Raw genomic sequence first — 17,699 nt, 5'->3', positions numbered from 1 at the left:
AAATTCAGGCTGAAGTCAGTAGTAATGCGCTGTGGGCATTCCTAATAATGCTAGATGGTAACTAAAAACACAAATTATTGCACTATCTGCATGCAGAAGTAATTTCAGTTTTAGATATTAATTAAAGATGCAGTCTAACAGTAAAGCTTATAAGGCGCTAATGTGTATGTGGTAGTTTCACACTGCAACAAAATGCAACTACTGAGTACTTTTCAGTAAAATATGTAGGAACTGCTGTTTATTAGTAATTGAATGCTTTTAGACATCTGTTGACTTTACACAAAACAAAGTTCCGGTTACTTACATTAGTCTGTGGATATCTCTGTCTGTTGCTATTGTTGTAATGTTACTGAAGTGGGTGCACAAAGTGGTTGCAGAATAAATTATCTGAAAAATTCACTTAGCAAGCTTTATTTCTCTTACTCCACAGACGTTCTAGCTAGATCTCAGGATGTCTACCAGCTGCTGGTGGTCGTTGGCCCTGGCGAGGTCCAGTGGGCTGCTCCCGCGGACGTCCCTGGCCTCCTTGTCGGCCCCGGCCTCCAGCAGTGCCCTCACCGTGTCTGCGTAGCCACGCTCCGCCGCCCAGTGCAGCGGCGTCTGCTCTTCGTCGTCCTCAGCGTTGGGGTCGGCAGAAGACGCCGTCAGCACCCTCACCACCGCTACGCGGTCGCTTCCTGCAGCAAAGTGCAGAGGGGTGGCCTCGTAGTCGTTCCTCGCGTCTACCTCCGCCCCGGCCGCAACCAGCCACCTCACAACCTCCACGTGTCCCCAGAATGCTGCCCAGTGCAATGCGGTCCACTCCAAGTCGCTGTCCCTCGCCCTCACATCCGCCCCCGACGCGAGTAGCGCCTGCAGGTCCCCAACTGCTCCCTCCTTAGCCGCCTGGATCAGTCTTCTGTTCTTCTCCTCTTGAGAAAGGTTCCTGCACAAAACAGCACGATAATTACACTTTCCTCCAAACACACACATACACACCTGATTGAGAGTTTTACCACAAAAGCCACACAGAGACCAACGTTAAAAGAAAAAGAATGTTGCCCAGTGACAAATAGCGAATCTGCAATTATCTCCTTTCTATGATACAGTAAAATGAGAAGGTCTGTGTGTATTATGGTAAAGACGTACAGAAATATCGTCATCTGTAAGCCAGGGGACAGATGACCTCAGATGTTAAGTGCCATAGTGCTCAGAGCCATTTGAACCATTTGAACCTCTGTAAGTCACTTCAAGAAATCGACTCATTACATTTTATCACATTGATTCTTGACACTGAATTCCTTGTAACTCAGGAAGCTGTTATTAAGCACTCACTGACGTCCACTGAAAGAAACGCATCCTGCAGTCAACACTAGTTTTCTGTGCGCAGCAATCCCTTCTGATGCTTACAAACATAATACAGAAAGTAGTCACATCTACAGATAATCAAACAAGATTTTCTGCCATGGCAGTAAAAAAATTGAGTCCAATTATTTGCAAATACATACATACACTCTTGATCGACAAAGCATCTTATTACCAGAACGACATTTAATCAAAAGATTTCAAACATGGCAATGACACTAACTGCATAGCCACACCTCTATGCATGAATACAATTATTGTCACATGCCCACATGGACACTTGCTCCAGTAAACGTCCTTGTATGACAACCAACATGCAGACATGCAATCAGTTACACGAACACACACACACACACATACATAATTTTAATCTAAATTGTTGCTGTGACGTGTCTGAAGGCAAAAACAAAACCTTCAAGTAAATAAGAGTAAATTAATGTCTCACTAACTTACCGCGATTACCATTCGAAATACTGTTCCAAGTAATTACAGATTTCCTGAAAAAATTGTGGACTCCACACCACTGATGTGTACACTGAGAAATACACGCCGTCATTTGCATGGGACGCCTCTGTCACTAACAGACAACATCAGAACTGCTTTATAACCTAAACACTATCAAAAAGTAATTCATTTCGTTATTCAGCTAAGTGAGATTTTACAACTTGTAAATCCACTTCGTTCAAAGTACTCACTTTCTTCTTCCGTATATATATATATATATATATATATATATATATATATAAGCGCATGTAAATGACCTAACGTGGCTCTTTCGACTGAAAAATCATTCATTTCATATATTCAAAATGTGTCTTAGTGCTCTGAAACTGTTTAAAGTAGTTTATATCCTCCATATTGTATGAAGAGGTGAACGACTGATAGTGTTCATCAGCCAACAAGTTGGTTTTTCCCCCACTGTGCTTTACTAGGTGTGGCCCTGGAGAAAGCGGCGCACCTGTGATTGCCTCTTGGGTGCACACCAGTTGAAATGCAGCCTACCAGTAATGTTCCAACATAGTTTTTAAAAAGTAGAGAGTACTGGCACATGTCAGAGTGATGTCTACTGATTTAAAAACTCGTATAAATGCGACTCGAATCCTACGCTGTAGAACTGGCGAGTTTAGTATGGAGCAACTGGGCTCGTTGGCATACACACGCTTGACCGTCGCGGTAACCTGATGCAAACTGCTTAGGATCACTGATGTTGTACGACATTTAGCCTGCCACGTACTCTCATTGTTTCTGTACTTTTTTGGAGTAAGTACTTTAATTGCTTTATCATCAATTCCACTGCAAGAACCTCCCTGGATGGCCGAGTTAAGGGAATGCTGTATTTTCTTAGGACAATCATAAGTGACCAGTGTGTTTGCCTGTTGAAAGGTGAGGAATTCTGTAGTGTTACCTATAGCAGGAACAGATTCTGTTTTTCGTGTGTGTGGTTACTGGGGTAGGCTGTGACGTCAACTTGTAGGGGTGTACCCAGGCTGTGGACTTATAACGGCCTCCTCGGAAGTTTGAGCCAGGTCAGGACATGGCGAAGTATCCTACTGGTCAAGGCGAGTGCTCGTGATAAGCAAGAAACCCGCCTTTCAGTCCCAATGTCGTTCAAATTGTAAGTCTTCACTACACACAGAAGTATCCAAAAGAGCCAGTTAAAGAAAAAATATTTAAAACTGACATAGCTTCTTAACACACACTCCAAAACATGTCTGATGCATGCACATAATTTTTGATCCGTTGTAGGTTCTGAACTCAAGCAAAAGCAAGTTATTTTTACCAGATACTGGCCAAAAGCACTGCTCATACCATATTTTTAATGCGCTTACTCCCATTTTCTCACTCTTGCTTACTGTGGCGTAAATATTCCCTGCGGCCCTTGCAAGATGAGGCACACGAGAAAGAAACGTAGAGGCCAGACGACCTCCTACTTCTGGCAACATAATAAATAATTTTCCAACCAATTTACCACCCAGATTAACAGTCGGCAAAATCGTATACGACTGTGTTAAGGCAGTGATGTCAATTGATTTAGACAACTCTCTTGGTGCCTCTTATTTCCGTGGTCCTCTCATATGCATTTCCTCTTCAAATACCGATTCGTCGGCGTTGAAAACAAGTTCTTTACTGAACAATGGGATAAGTATGTTTATCTCATCTACAAATTTTCGGGCCTATTCCGCAGTTTGCTGTGCATCGTCAATATGACGCATCGTTAGAAATGTCGTTATCTTACGTCTTACAATTCTGTAGCACTCTTTGAAATTATGCAACCATCCACTGCTCCCCTTGAAATCACTGTAATTTATGTCGCGTGAGGTTTGATGTGCGTAGCATAGTAGATTAGTATCATGCACATCCTGTAAATTTTATCGGGCATCTCGAAACGGGCAACCACAAGTTTTTGTAACACGGCTCCTTGTGTTCCCTTGAATATCCGTATCTTTTCTTATGCACTACACAATCATATTGATGCCAGCTTAATCGAAATCTGTTCATAATCTTTTTTTTTTACTATGCTGCGGGTGATCTTCCATGTATGTAATTATGTTTAGCACCCGCTCCTTGGACAACATTTTTCTTTTACTACATTTCACTGTAGACGTGGTTTGTGGCTTCCTGTCCAACAAGGATGATGAAATACACGGCTCGACATCTGTTTCAATATCACTTTCACCTGTTAAGCATGTATTGTCATCATTGTAGTCCTTATGTACGCTGTCCACCCAGTCGAGCGTATACGACACCACATACCACTGACTCATCTCGCAAAAATGCTAATATTTCATCTGCCACTTCTTTCTCACTCTGCGAAATTCCTTGGGTTCCTTTCTGACGAAATGTTAACCTCGACAATTGTTGTTGTAGATAAAACACAATGTTTGCCTTATTTATCATTGCCATTGGTTTGCTTGAACGATGATTATTGTTAATGAAGTAAAAGATCCGCGCAGAGAACACCAAGTGAAAAAGCTACTCCTTATGTTTCTGATCTAGACTGCCATAAAAATGTGAAGGAACTATTCATCAGAACTCCGGGAGAAGTTGTAGCCTAATTCACAATCGATTTATTGATCTTAAACATGACAAGACAACAAAATTATTAAAGAAACATCTTACAAAAATATTTATTTAACAAAAGCCTTATTAAAAAGGGATCTATGGTGGACAAAGTGATCTGCTGGGGATCGACAAACGACACTAAGCAGAACACTACTCACTCTATCTCACTTCATACACGTGAATCCAGGTTATGGCATCAAACTACGCCACCACCAAGCATCTATATTCTACCATACAAAAAAAAAAAAAAAGGAAAAATATGGTTCGAAAGAACAGGATGCTGAGAAATAGATAGTATAGCCCTATGTCGCAGCAGCGAATACTTTACCATCCTACTGGTCAAAGGCGGCAAACCACGATGCATTCGGCGACTGAAGTCATGGGCGGCGGCAATCTGTTATTAAATGCGCGTTCCCGAAAAATGCAAGTACGCAGTCTCACGTTCAGTTAATTCAGAACGCAGGTACTTCCCTAAGAGTCTCTGAAACCCTGATGGATTCCAGTGTGCAGGTGGACCCGTTTGCTGGTATGCCAAACCAATTTGACTCCATGCCATGACTGTGCGTGTCAGAATACGTCAAATGTTTTGACGGCCGACTCAAGACAAATAAGTGCACGCATGTGTCACTTGTTGGACTGTGATGATATAAGCAGTACCTCTGATGGCTCAAAGGCACAACCGAGCAAAGTACACAAGTCTCACCATTTAGGTAGAGACCTGCAGTTCTTTACTAGTGAAGCGCCAGTACAAGAGACTTGTACTAGAGTGCCTCTTCTTACTCTCTCTGTTTCCTCCTCAGCTCAGTTACAAAAGCAAATTTCTCTTTTCTGACTTTCCCCACTTTCGCACAAGCCAATCACGAGCTGGATCCCGCCATTCTAAGCTCGGAGAATGGTCTTTGCACTGCAAACCGATTTGGCCAATCAGAAACTTTTAAGTTATTTGGTAGAAAACAGAAGAAAATTCAGCTTTGCGGCCTCTTTCTCAAGCGTTTGCCATGTCTTTTGCCAACACAATACAGGGTGAAAGCACAGCCCTCCACAGCTAGTTATGTCCCCTGTTGTGTCCATTTCAAAGTTTGCAGAGAATGGCCATAAACATGGAAACAACTTTGTACATTGACAAAAACATGTTTTGAAACAGAGTCTGGACATCTGGGCGCCAGTTTCCCTGTCCCACGGACATTTGAAGAACGTTTACATTTCTTTTGGCGGATTGCCGCCTAACAGGGCCTACAGTGCGCTGTCAGCGACTTTTCGGCGCTAGGCTGTAGATCTGGATGTCTGCCTCGTGTCTGGCGCCAAGCTAAATGTGTTTTGCACAATGCGACTGCCGCACACGGCCATTTAGAAATGTCTCCTCATCGTTCCCCAGAGAAAACGCGCGTTGTAGGCCCACCAATGCCGTGATTTTACTGCAGTCGCACAAATCGGCACCCTGTTCCTTTGAACGCAGGTAAAGCTTACTGTATTTCTTTCCCTAGAGCATGCAAACAAGACCATAAACTGCTGCCCACCATTTCATCACAATGCATGAAGTGAAATCGCAGTAGATCATATTCCCTACACCGAATCAGAAGTGAGAGTGTCCAGCAATCTCTCATGCTTGGTATCAGCACCACTAGCACGGAGCACTGTTGTGAGTTAGTCGCCCGCTAAGCAGTTCAGCTACGTGCCGTGGCCTCATGCTGTGCTCACCGTTGCACACCTCTAGTCCCGAATCCTGTTGCCATCACCAGGCAGTATTTTGGCTGCATGGTAGACAATATGTGGGACATTGAATGCTGCAAACTTCATTGGCCTTTTGTGAGCTCACACTCAAGGGGTTCCTTTCAGTGGTGTTCACATTGCTTCGTTTTCCGTATGACTGCAAAGGCAGTACGAGAGCAGAGGCACCGTATTTGTAACCCAGAGACCACGTGGACTGCTGGAGGTGGCTTCGTTGCGAAAGAAGTGCACGCCGTGGAGGGCCGTACTGGCGACCCGTGTCGTGTCGCGCTCACGCCCGCAGCGGCAGAGCGCAGGGAGTCTGCGTGTCGGGGCCACGCTCGTGGCCCTGCAGCCTGGCCTGTTCCCGAGTCGTGATACAGCCTGCAATTTGGCTTCCATTACACATTGCCTGTGGAACTACAGTGAGCATTCCCGAACTTTATAATTGAGTTCCTCGATCTTTGTCCAGCTCACCATAACTTTACTCTGTGCTTAAGACTAACAGGTTCGGTTTGGGCAGTGGGGGCGAGCGTGAAGGCAAGTGTGTGCCCGGTTGTCCCACGCTCGACTTAACTGCTGAAATTTTGAAGATATATTTTTAACACAGATGTGTACGGTTGTCTTTCATTAAGGCCAACTTGCGACAATCGTGCGACGTAATTTATGCTGAAACTAATCGTATTTCTCTGTCTGTTATAGTGTTGTGTGCGATTTTGCCGTTTCCTGAAATTACTTGCACAGTGTGCTGAGACACAGGCAGCTGCAACAGGTTACAACAAAATGGCGCCATTCACTGTGTGTAGGCTGACTGAACGTTTGGCGTGCCATGGTTTAGTACAACGGGGTAACTGTATAACAAGCTCATATGTCTTCTCATGAGGTTGTTCTATATTATCAAGTCTGTTGTTCCTTGCTTAAACAGAATTCCAGACCATGTGTCGACTGTGTATGTATTTGTTTTCCTTTGATTATTCACGGCCGAGTTCCTCAAAAAATTTGACTTTAAATATTCTAATACTCCTTTGGTTTACTACAGTCGCTTTACATTTATCTGTAGCAGCAAATGTTCTTCGATGGGTTATTACGGTCGTTTGTTCAGAAAGTAAATTGTACTTGACACATCCTGATTTGAAAGCCTGCTGGCTTTTGTCTTGGGTTCTTTGTCCGACGTTTGTCTGATGATTGTTGTGATGTATCACCAGTACGAGTGTCTGGAATTATCAATGTTTCACCCTCCATTGCTGATGGTGGACTCGAGGCGAGGTCGTGGCGCGCCAACGTCCAGGGGCTTCTCCACGGTCATTTCCGGTCCGGTTTCGCTCTTGCTACCTGCAACGATCGTTCACTGCAGCACGGGAATCCAGAATCCATTTACCTTTCCTTGTGTATTTCTATAGCTTCTCTCAGCAACCGGGTGTGGTAGCTCCTCTCTAGAGCCAGAACTTCCGTGTGGTTGGCCTCATGCGCTTAGGAATAGCACGGTGACAGGAAGTCCTGAACAGCCTCCATGCCAACATAAAATTTGCCATGGAGGTAGGAAAGGACAAACAACTAACATTTCTAGATGTGCTGGTCACAAGAAATGGTGAAAACCTGGGACACAGCGGGTATTAAAAACCGACACACACGGACCGATACGTGCACTAACTGTCATATCACCACCCGAGCAAGAAAAGAGGCGTGATTAATATGCTCGCAACCTGAGCAAGACGAATATGTGGGCCACAACACCTCGGACGCGAAATGCAACACTTGGAAAGTGTTTTGAAGAGCAAAGGGTACTCCACAAGTTATATTAGAAGTGTAACAGAATCAAACAGTCGGCGAAGTGACGCATCGGAAAAAGAAATGTCGGGTACGTCTTTTCTGTCATGCATTTCCAGAGTGAAGTGCAGAATCGGCCGTATATTGCGCAAACACGGCGCAAGGACTATTTATAAACCGACAAAGAAGACCAAACAGTGTCTCAGAGAGGCAAAGGAGAAAAGCGACCGACTTGCAATGTCGGGAATGTACGGCGTACCATGCAGATGCGGAAAAGTTTATGTTAGAACCAATGGACGACCAATCAATATCAGAATCACAGAACATAAGCGACATTGCAGATTGACGCAGGTGCAGAAATCGGCCGTGGTAGGGCACGCGCCGTTTGAGGCCGGCTGTATAGTAAAATTTGACGACACGGAGGCCCTGGCTGTAGAGAAGAGCTGTCACACCCGCTTGTTCAGAGAAACCACAGAAGTGCACAAACATCAGAAAAGCTTCTACAAGAAAGAAGAGAGCCTCATGGCAAACCGATCCTGTATTCCCATGCTGCAGCGAAAGATCGTTGCAGGTAGCAAGAGGAGGATCTCACCGGAAATAACCACAGAGAAGCCTTCGGACGTTGACGTGGCAAGTATATATAACGTGCGGCCACGAGTTCGCCTCCAGTCCACCACCAGCACTGGATGGTGAAGCTTTGACAATGCCAGCCACTTGTGCAAGTGAGACGTCAGAAAAATCATCAGACAAACGTCGGGCGAAGAACCCGAGAGAGAAACCAACAGGCAGTTTCTCAACAAGTGGCCACGAAAGCCGCAACAATTATGTATTTCCTGATTTGTCTAACTGGCAGTTTACACCGCCTATCGTTGCTTAAAGGGTTCTCTAGTCTTCAATCCGTTAAACTGTGCGATCGACCCTCGCAGGTCAGAGGCGTGTTACTTAACAACTCTCATTTAAATAGTTTTTGCTTAATAACGGCTGCTTGCTTTAAGTTAACTGGTCTTATTGATCAGTCATGACCATCCTTGCTTAGTTAAAATTTACTTCATCAGGTTACGCTCCATTCAGAGGCTGTTGCAAGCAGCGACTGTTATATTGACTTGTAAGTAATACATTTCAGCTGTCAGTCGTCCCTTTGAAATTTTATTGACATATCTAGATTTCCGCTAGAAACTAGCCATTCTAAATGCACTATTATTTTCGATCAGAGCATGTAATGCCTGTTGGTCGGGCTTCATCCACAGTTCATTGATCATTTTTGATCAATGCATGTAATGCCTGTTGGTCGGGCTTCATCCACAGTTCATTGATCATTTTTGATCAATGCATGTAATGCTTGTTGGTCGGACGTAATGCCTGTTCGTCGGGCTTCATCCACAGTTCATTAAATACTTGAATGCATTACATGCATTGATAAAAAATGATAGTGCATTGAGAATAGCTAGTTTCTATCTGAAATCTAGATCTGATAGCTGATAGCTGAAATCTATTATTTGCAAATTAAAATTTGCTTATTTATACACCGATAGCTCCAGTTAGTCACCGTCGCTCTCTCTCTAAAATTACTTGTATTTTTCTGAAATTATTGGCATGTTTAACATTGTTTATGTTGTTCATTTTACTGTCGCACGTCCATGGCCGTTTGGGGATAAAGAAAAAATTTATCGACAATAATATGGGATGTCCATGTGTAGATATAATTGAAACTGTTCTCTGGAATTATTGGACCTAAATCCTTTTTAGGAAAATAGTAATTATTCTCATTTTGCTTGAGACTACTTCGATGTACATACATATTTAATCGAAACTGTTTCAATTTCCTAACACAAGAGCTTTAATTGTTGCTGTTGTCTAGAATTAACAGTGCTTGGGTAGCTCAGTTGGTAGAGCACTTGCCCGCGAAAAGCAGCGCTCCCGAGTTCGAGTCTTGGTCCGGCACACAGTTTTAATGTGCCAGGAAGTTTCAACAGTATTTATGTTTGGTTTTCTACTAGAAATAAATGTTTTACTCAAGTGTGCCTTTTCCTGTATTACTCACGTACCAGTGCATGCACCGTTTGACTTAACGTGAAAATAGATTTTGAGAAGAGCTCAGTGGCCTACCCCCCAAGGAACCGCAGTCTGCATGCATACCAGCTCCAACATTAAAGTACTACCCTTCACCTCACTCTCCATTCGCATATTATTTTGTTTTTCGCTTCCTGCTTATTATTCCTTGAGCTTTTCCTTTTGATGGTCGCTGTAGACTTAGATTATTATTTGTGTATATTGTCAAGGCTTTCAGCAGCTGAAATGCATCAAAAGTCATTCCCAGATTATTTCTGTCTACAATTAATTTGGGAGATAGAGAACCATCACTGAAAACAGAAATTGCCTCCAGCATACAATTACATTCACTATCACTGGGGAAGTATTTAGTTTTATAGGATCTTTGCAGTATAGGTGCACTTAGTGCGCATTTGTGTCCTGATGTGAACGTAATTTACACTATGAACCCGCAGGAGGATGCAGAGAATCACTTATATCCGTGCCAGTCTATCGTCAACGTTTATAGGATGAATGACTTATCCCGACGACTAAAACCTCTCCTTTACTAAAATAATTCACTAAAGCGACAATACATATTTTGCTGTAATACTTCATTAACGCCGCTATAAGTCGAGCTATAAGTGTGGTGCACACGCTCTTGAAGTGATGTAACTCTCTGCACGAGACAGACGGCAGCCTACATCCTTCTGGATCTGCTTAGTGTATTCATCTCTTGGTCTCCCTCTACGATTTTTACCCTCCACGCTGCCCTCCAATGCTAAATTTGTGATCCCTTGATGCCTCAGGACATGTCCTACCAACCGATCCCTTCTTCTAATCAAGTTGTGCCACAAACTTCTCTTCTCCCCAATCCTATTTAATAGCTCCTCATTCGTTACATGATCTACCCACCTAATCTTCAACATTCTTCTGTAGCACCACATTTCGAAAGCTTCTATTCTCTTCTTGTCCAAACTATTTATTGTCCATGTTTCACTTCCATACATAGCTACACTCCATACAAAAACTTTCAGAAACGACGTCCTGACACTTAAATCTATACTCGATGTTAACAAATTTCTCTTCTTCAGAAAGGCTTTCCTTGCCATTGCCAGTCTACATTTTATATCCTCTCTACTTCGACCATCATCAGTTATTTTGCTCCCCAAATAGCAAAACTCCTTTACTACTTTAAGTGTCTCATTTCCTAATCTAATTCCCTCACCATCACCCGACTTAATTCGACTACCTTCCATTATCCTTGTTTTGTTCTGTTGATGTTCATCTTATATCCTCCTTTCAAGACATTGTCCATTCCGTTCAACTGCTCTTCCAAGTCCTTTGCTGTCTCTGACAGAATTACAATGTCATCGGCGAACCTCAAAGTATTTATTTCTTCTCCATTGATTTTAATACCTACTCCAAACTTTTCTTTTGTTTCCTTTACTGCTTGCTCAATATACAGATTGAATAACATCGGGGAGAGGCTACAACCCTGTCTCACTCCCTTCCCAACCACTGCTTCCCTTTCATGCCCCTCGACTCTTATAACTGCCATCTGGTTTCTGTACAAATTGTAAATAGCCTTTCGCTCCCTGTATTTTACCCCTGCCACCTTTAGAATTTGAAAGAGAGTATTCCAGTCAACATTGTCAAAAGCTTTCTCTAAGTCTACACATGCTAGAAACGTGGGTTTGCCTTTCCTTAATCTTTCTTCTAAGATAAGTCGTAAGGTCAGTAGTGCCTCACGTGTTCCAACATTTCTACGGAATCCAAACTGATATTCCCCGAGGTCAGCTTCTACTAGTTTTTCCATTCGTCTGTAAAGAATTCGCGTTAGTATTTTGCAGCTGTGACTTATTAAACTGATAGTTCGGTAATTTTCACATCTGTCAACACCTGCTTTCTTTGGGATTGGAATTATTATATTCTTCTTGAAGTCTGAGGATATTTCGCCTGTCTCATACATCTTGCTCACCAGGTGGTAGAGTTTTGTTAGGACTGGCTTTCCCAAGGCTGTCAGTAGTTCTAATGGAATGTTGTCTACTCCCGTGGCCTTGTTTCGACTCAGGTCTTTCAGTGCTCTGTCAAACTCTTCACGCAGTATCGTATCTCACATTTCATCTTCACTTACATCGTCATCCATTTCCATAACATTGTCCTCAAGTACATCGCCCTTGTATAGACCCTCAATATACTCCTTCCACTTGTCTGCTTTTCCCTCTTTGCTTAGAACTGGGTATCCATCTGAGCTCTTGATATTCATACAAGTGGCTCTCTTTTCTCCATAGGTCTCTTTAATTTTCCTGTAGGCTGTATCCATCTTACCCCTAGTGAGATAAGCCTCTACATCCTTACATTTGTCCTCTAGCCATGCCTCCTAAGCCATTTTGCACTTCCCGTCGATCTCATTTTTGAGACGTTTGTATTCCTTTTTGCCTGCTTAATTTACTGCATTTTTATATTTTCTCTTTTCGTCAGTTAAATTCAATATTTCTTCTGTTACCCAAGGATTTCTACTAGCCCTCGTCTTTTTACCTACTTGATCCTCTGCTGCCTTCACTTCTTCATCCCTCAGAGCTACCCATTCGTCTTCTACTGTATTTCTTTGCCCCATTCCTGTCAATTGTTCCCTTATGCTCTCCCTGAAACTCTCTATAACTTCTGGTTTAGTCAGTTTATCCAGGTCCCATCTCCTTAAATTCCCACTTTTTCGCAATTTCTTCAGTTTTAATCTACAGTTCATAACCAATAGATTGTGGTCAGAGTCCACATCTGCCCCTGGAAATGTCCTACAATTGAAGACCTGGATTCTAAATCTCTGTCTTACCATTATATAATCTATCTGATACCTTTTAGTATCTCCAGGATTCTTCCATGTATACAACCTTCTTTTACGATTCTTGAACCAAGTGTTAGCTATGATTAAGTTATGCTCTGTGCAAAATTCTAACAGACGGCTTCCTCTTTCATTTCTTAGCCCCAGTCCGTATTCACCTACTATGTTTCCTTCTCTGCCTTTTCCTACTGTCGAATTCCAGTCACCCATGACTATTAAATTTTCGTCTCCCTTCAGTACCTGAATAATTTCTTTTATCACACGTTTCTTCAATTTCTTCGTCATCTGCAGAGCTAGTTGGCATATAAACTTGTACTACTGTAGTAGGCATGGGCTACGTGTCTATCTTGGCCACTATAATACGTTCAGTATGCTGTTTGTAGTAGCTTTACCGCACTCCTATTTTTTTATTCATTATTAAACCTACTCCTGCATTACCCCTATTTGATTTTGTATTTATAACCCTGTATTCACCTGACCAAAAGTCTTGTTCCTCCTGCCACCGAACTTCACTAATTCCCACTATATCTAACTTTAACCTGTCCATTTCCCTTTTTAAATTTTCTAACCTACCTGCCCGATTAAGGGATCTGACATTCCACGCTCCGATCCGTAGTATGCCAGTTTTCTGTCTCCTGATATCGACGTCCTCTTGAGTAGTCCCCGCCCGGAGATCCGAATGGGGGACTATTTTACCCCCGGAATATTTTACCCAAGAGGACGCCATCATCATTTAACTATACAGTAAAGCTGCATGCCCTCGGGAAAAATTACGGCCGTAGTTTCCCCTTGCTTTCAGCCGTTCGCAGTACCAAAACAGCAAGGCCGTTTTGGTTAATGTTACAAGGCCAGATCAGTCAATCATCCAGACTGTTGCCCCTGCAACTACTGAAAAGGCTGCTGCCCCTCTTCAGGAACCACACGTTTGTCTGGCCTCTCAACAGATACCCCTCCGTTGTGGTTGCACCTACGGTACGGCTATCTGAATCGTTGAATCACGCTAGCCTCCCCACCAACGGCAAGGTCCATGGTTCATGGACTTTAATGATAGGAACATTATATGGAGCAGTGTGTGTATTACGAAAAGTTCAAAGTACAGGGTAGTTTCACTTGATCTAAGGAGTTTAATACAGTCGTGAACGCTAAGGATTGGCAATGTGTGAGGAGAGAGAGTGCTTCGAACACACGTAGACACACCTGCTGATAGGAGGAACGCCAGACTGGTGACTTTCCTATCCGGACAGACTTTTTGGGAGACTTTTCAGTAGGCACAGCCGAGGTAGGTGATGGGCGTCGCGACCTCCTCACCTCGTGTGTGCGGCACCGGGCGGGGTAGCTGCTCGGCTCCTGACGTCTGCGCGGGGCGCGGCTCAGCTCAGCCCTCACAGATGCTCGTCGAATCTGGGGCAGACGGCTTGGTGCGTGCTGCCTAGACGGAGGTCGGAAGTTCGATGGCGCCGATTTTGCTGCGGTACGGGCGAATGCAGAGTTCGCAGAAAGGGCGGTAAGGACATTAGCTAGCTCGCTTGTTGCAGGAGTACGGGCGAGCTCTGGTCAATCGGGAGCGTACTGGGACGGAAAGCGGTGCTGTCTGTAGGCCCGACTGGCCGGGTCGCTGACACACGTCACAGGCAGAGGCGTCGAGCAGCGCCGAGCGCCGCCGCTCTCAGTAATGCGCCTGGATGCCGCACACCAGAGTGGGCCGCGGTTGAGGCCTACACGTTCCGAGTGTCCAGTAAAAAACGCGTATTGGGAGCTGCTCAGTAAATGAACATAATTAGACGGAGGATGTCAAACACCTTTCAGCTGTCATATTTCAACCTTAAAAAATGGTTCAAATGGCTCTGAGCACTATGGGACTTAACATCTATGATCATCAGTCCCCTAGAACTTAGAACTACTTAAACCCAACTAACCTAAGGACATCGCACAACTCCCAGTCATCACGAGGCAGAGAAAATCCCTGACCCCGCCGGGAATCGAACTCGGGAACTCGGGCGCGGGAAACGAGAACGCTACCACACGTTTCAACCTTATTTTATGTGGCAACCAGTTTCAGCGTTTTGCTACGCCATTTTCAGGTCCCTGAGAGACGTGTTGGAATAATCTGCCTCGCTTGTGATCGAAACAGGGCCCAGCAATATTGTCGACTCGGCAGGTGAGTTTTGAACTGGTCGCTGTAGTAAATATCTACTAACAACAGCATTGCTGACCCCTGTTTTGATCACAAATGAGATAGATTATTCCTACACGTCTGTCAGGGGCCTGAAGATGGCGTAGTAAAATGCTAGAACGGGTTGCCCTATAAAATGAAATTGAAAAATAACGGCTGAAAAGCCGGCCGCTGTGAGCGAGCGATTCTAGGCACTTCAGCCCGGAACCGCGCCAATGCTACTGTCGCAGGTTCGAATCCTCCCTCGGGCATAGATGTGTGTGACGTCCTTAGTTAGGTTTAAGTTGTTCTAAGTTCTAGGGGACTGATGACTTCAGATGTTAAGTCCCATAGTTCTCAGAGCCATTTGTACCATTTTTTTTTACGGCTGAAAGATGTTTGATTTGATATCCTCTACCGAGCAGCTGAGTCCCGCAACAATCGCTAAAAAGATAGACGTACAGAGATAATTAGATGGCTCGCAGTGTGGTGGAACTGAAGATCGTGGAGATAAGACTCATAAGTAAGCTCTTCCAAGTCATTTGCTAGCTACTTTCCCTGCTAGGAAACACAGTTTAATTTAGAGATTCAGTGAACCTGTTATTAGAAGTCAATGAAAGCATCGTGAGTTATTGGAAAACGGCCATCAACAGTGGTGTGCCTTACAGCACAGAAACATGTAAGGAAAGTAGCAAACATTGTTGCCTTGGATATATACACACGCAGAGCCAGGCAACACAGACGAATGACGTATTTCGCACTTACCTAGCTTCTGACGGCGTCTGCAGGAGCACAGCTGTGGTCTCGTTGACCTCCTGACCGCGTTCCACTGTAGAAGATTCTGAAACACGGAGTCACTGAGTAGCCCTTTGCCCTGACACAGTACTTTCTACATGGTGACTCAGGAGGAAAGATAAATACTTCGAGGGATAATAGTATCAGTGACTCTGAACAAAGAACGTCGTATGAATATATTGTTAACAGTCATATGAACATATTCTTAATAGTTTCCGAAGAAACTAACGCAAATAATGACAACAGGGCAAATTGCAGCGGATAGTAAATGAAACATTGTGATTTGATGTTTCGTTTAATCATGTACATTTTCTCACAAAAGACGTTCATAAAGTCCACCATCAGCTCCAATGCATTTTTCAGCCCTTATATACAGCTGCTTTGAGCTCATTCATACAGTCCGTTACTTGAGCACGTGCATTTAAAATACGAGCAAGGCATTTCTCCTTTGTGTCCACTTCGCACGTCCTGGTGTAAAACTCATTCTTAATCCAACCCTACAAATGGAGTAAGATCATCATTCGTATTCATGAACAGTGGCTCTGGAATTCTAATTGCAAAATCCATAGGCAAAGATCGTGTCACTGTACTCTTCATATGTGACGAACTTGGCATTTAATTACACTGACCTGTACGGTTTTGGCTGCACGCATAACAACACTGCAGTACACTGGTGCCACCACTATAGTACTGAGACACAGGGTAGCCAATATTTACACTTACAGGACTCGTCACCATGCCGTGTGCAAGTGGTGTGTGCATTGAAGTGATCATTAATAACAACACTACATATCCCCATGAAACCTTGGTTCTATTCGTATGAGAGTGCTGGTGAAGAAGAATATGAGACTGACATCTGTAATTCTCAGACAGGTGTGTTTTGGATATGCTTAAGAAAAGAGCGTACGTTAATTTGAATCTTCTTGTCCGGAATCACCAATACTATTACCCCTCAAGCTTGTATATTTCCTCCTGACCCATCCTGTATGCTTGTATGAGGCACATGCAGGTCAGTATGAAGTAGCAATTGGTAAATTTTGTCCATCGTATGTTAGTTGCAACATTGTGTCACAATGATGCCACAGGTGAATAGCTGTAAATCTGAAATAACCCCAATTTAGAAAATCCCTATTTCCTTAAGCACATTTAATTTCTACAACAAACCCTAGAAGCAGTGGAGACCTCAGTTCTTTAATTTCTTTCTACACTTGTCTGTTCAGGAAGCCACTCGAACTGGAAATCTAGCATAATACTAATATGGCGACAAGATAGTAATACTTTATTCAATAAGCTGGCCACTTGATTTATTGTTATTTAAGAAAACGACGGTATTTTAAGACTAGAATCTGTTTCATACTGCCATTAACGGCAAGTATTGCATGCTGCTATGCAAGAACTGGTTCACTCAGTGAATCAGTCATCTGCTACTAAGGTCTGGGGAGCCTTTCTGAGAATCACTAACTCGAAGTAACAAGCATAGTCAGACCTCTCATCCTCAAACCTCCTGCCATAGTCCAATATGACAACACCCAACCATGTACAGAGGCATATAGTCAATCGTTTTTCCCTATATATTTAGACGGCCGGTGTGGCCGTGCGTTTCTATGCGCTTCAGTCTGGAACCGCGTGACCGGTCGCAGGTTCGAATCCTGCCACGGGCATGGATGTGTGTGATGTCCTTAGGTTAGTTAGGTTTAAGCAGTTCTAAGTTCTAGGGGACTGATGACCACAGATGTTAAGTCCCATAGTGCTCAGAGCCATTTGCACCATTAGGACGATATGTCAGAGCCAACCTTACAGAATATGTTTCCTTCTACTGACATATGTGCTATCGTTTTGTAGCTGATGTTACGCTACCACAGCATTGGAAATGGTACTGAAAACTAAGTGATTCCATTGACACAAGTTTTCAGTTGCAACCTCGATCTGTCACTAAAGAAAATCTTAGTTCCAGTTCACACTCAGTATCTAGGATATCCACAATAGATGCTAAAGCTGATC

At 43.6% G+C, this 17,699-nt stretch overlaps 1 protein-coding gene across 1 annotated transcript in view; it reads right to left on the bottom strand.

The window, feature by feature from the left end:
- Positions 1-206: 206 nt before the first annotated feature.
- Positions 207-17,699, bottom strand: part of LOC124545395 (ankyrin repeat domain-containing protein 2-like) — a 53,707-nt gene continuing 36,214 nt past the window's right edge. Inside the window, exons 4-5 of the mRNA XM_047124311.1 lie at positions 15,669-15,744; positions 207-925 (exon numbers count right to left, since the gene is read on the bottom strand). Of these exons, the coding sequence (XP_046980267.1) occupies positions 436-925; positions 15,669-15,744 (566 nt within the window). The 3' untranslated portion in view covers positions 207-435. The remainder of the gene's footprint in view (positions 926-15,668; positions 15,745-17,699) is intronic.

This window comes from Schistocerca americana, chromosome 8, assembly GCF_021461395.2.
Source record: "Schistocerca americana isolate TAMUIC-IGC-003095 chromosome 8, iqSchAmer2.1, whole genome shotgun sequence".
In the NCBI taxonomy this organism is placed as follows: Eukaryota; Metazoa; Arthropoda; class Insecta; order Orthoptera; family Acrididae; genus Schistocerca; species Schistocerca americana.
The sequence above is the reverse complement of the archived record's forward strand: the minus strand, read 5'-3'. Positions and strand labels throughout refer to the sequence as shown.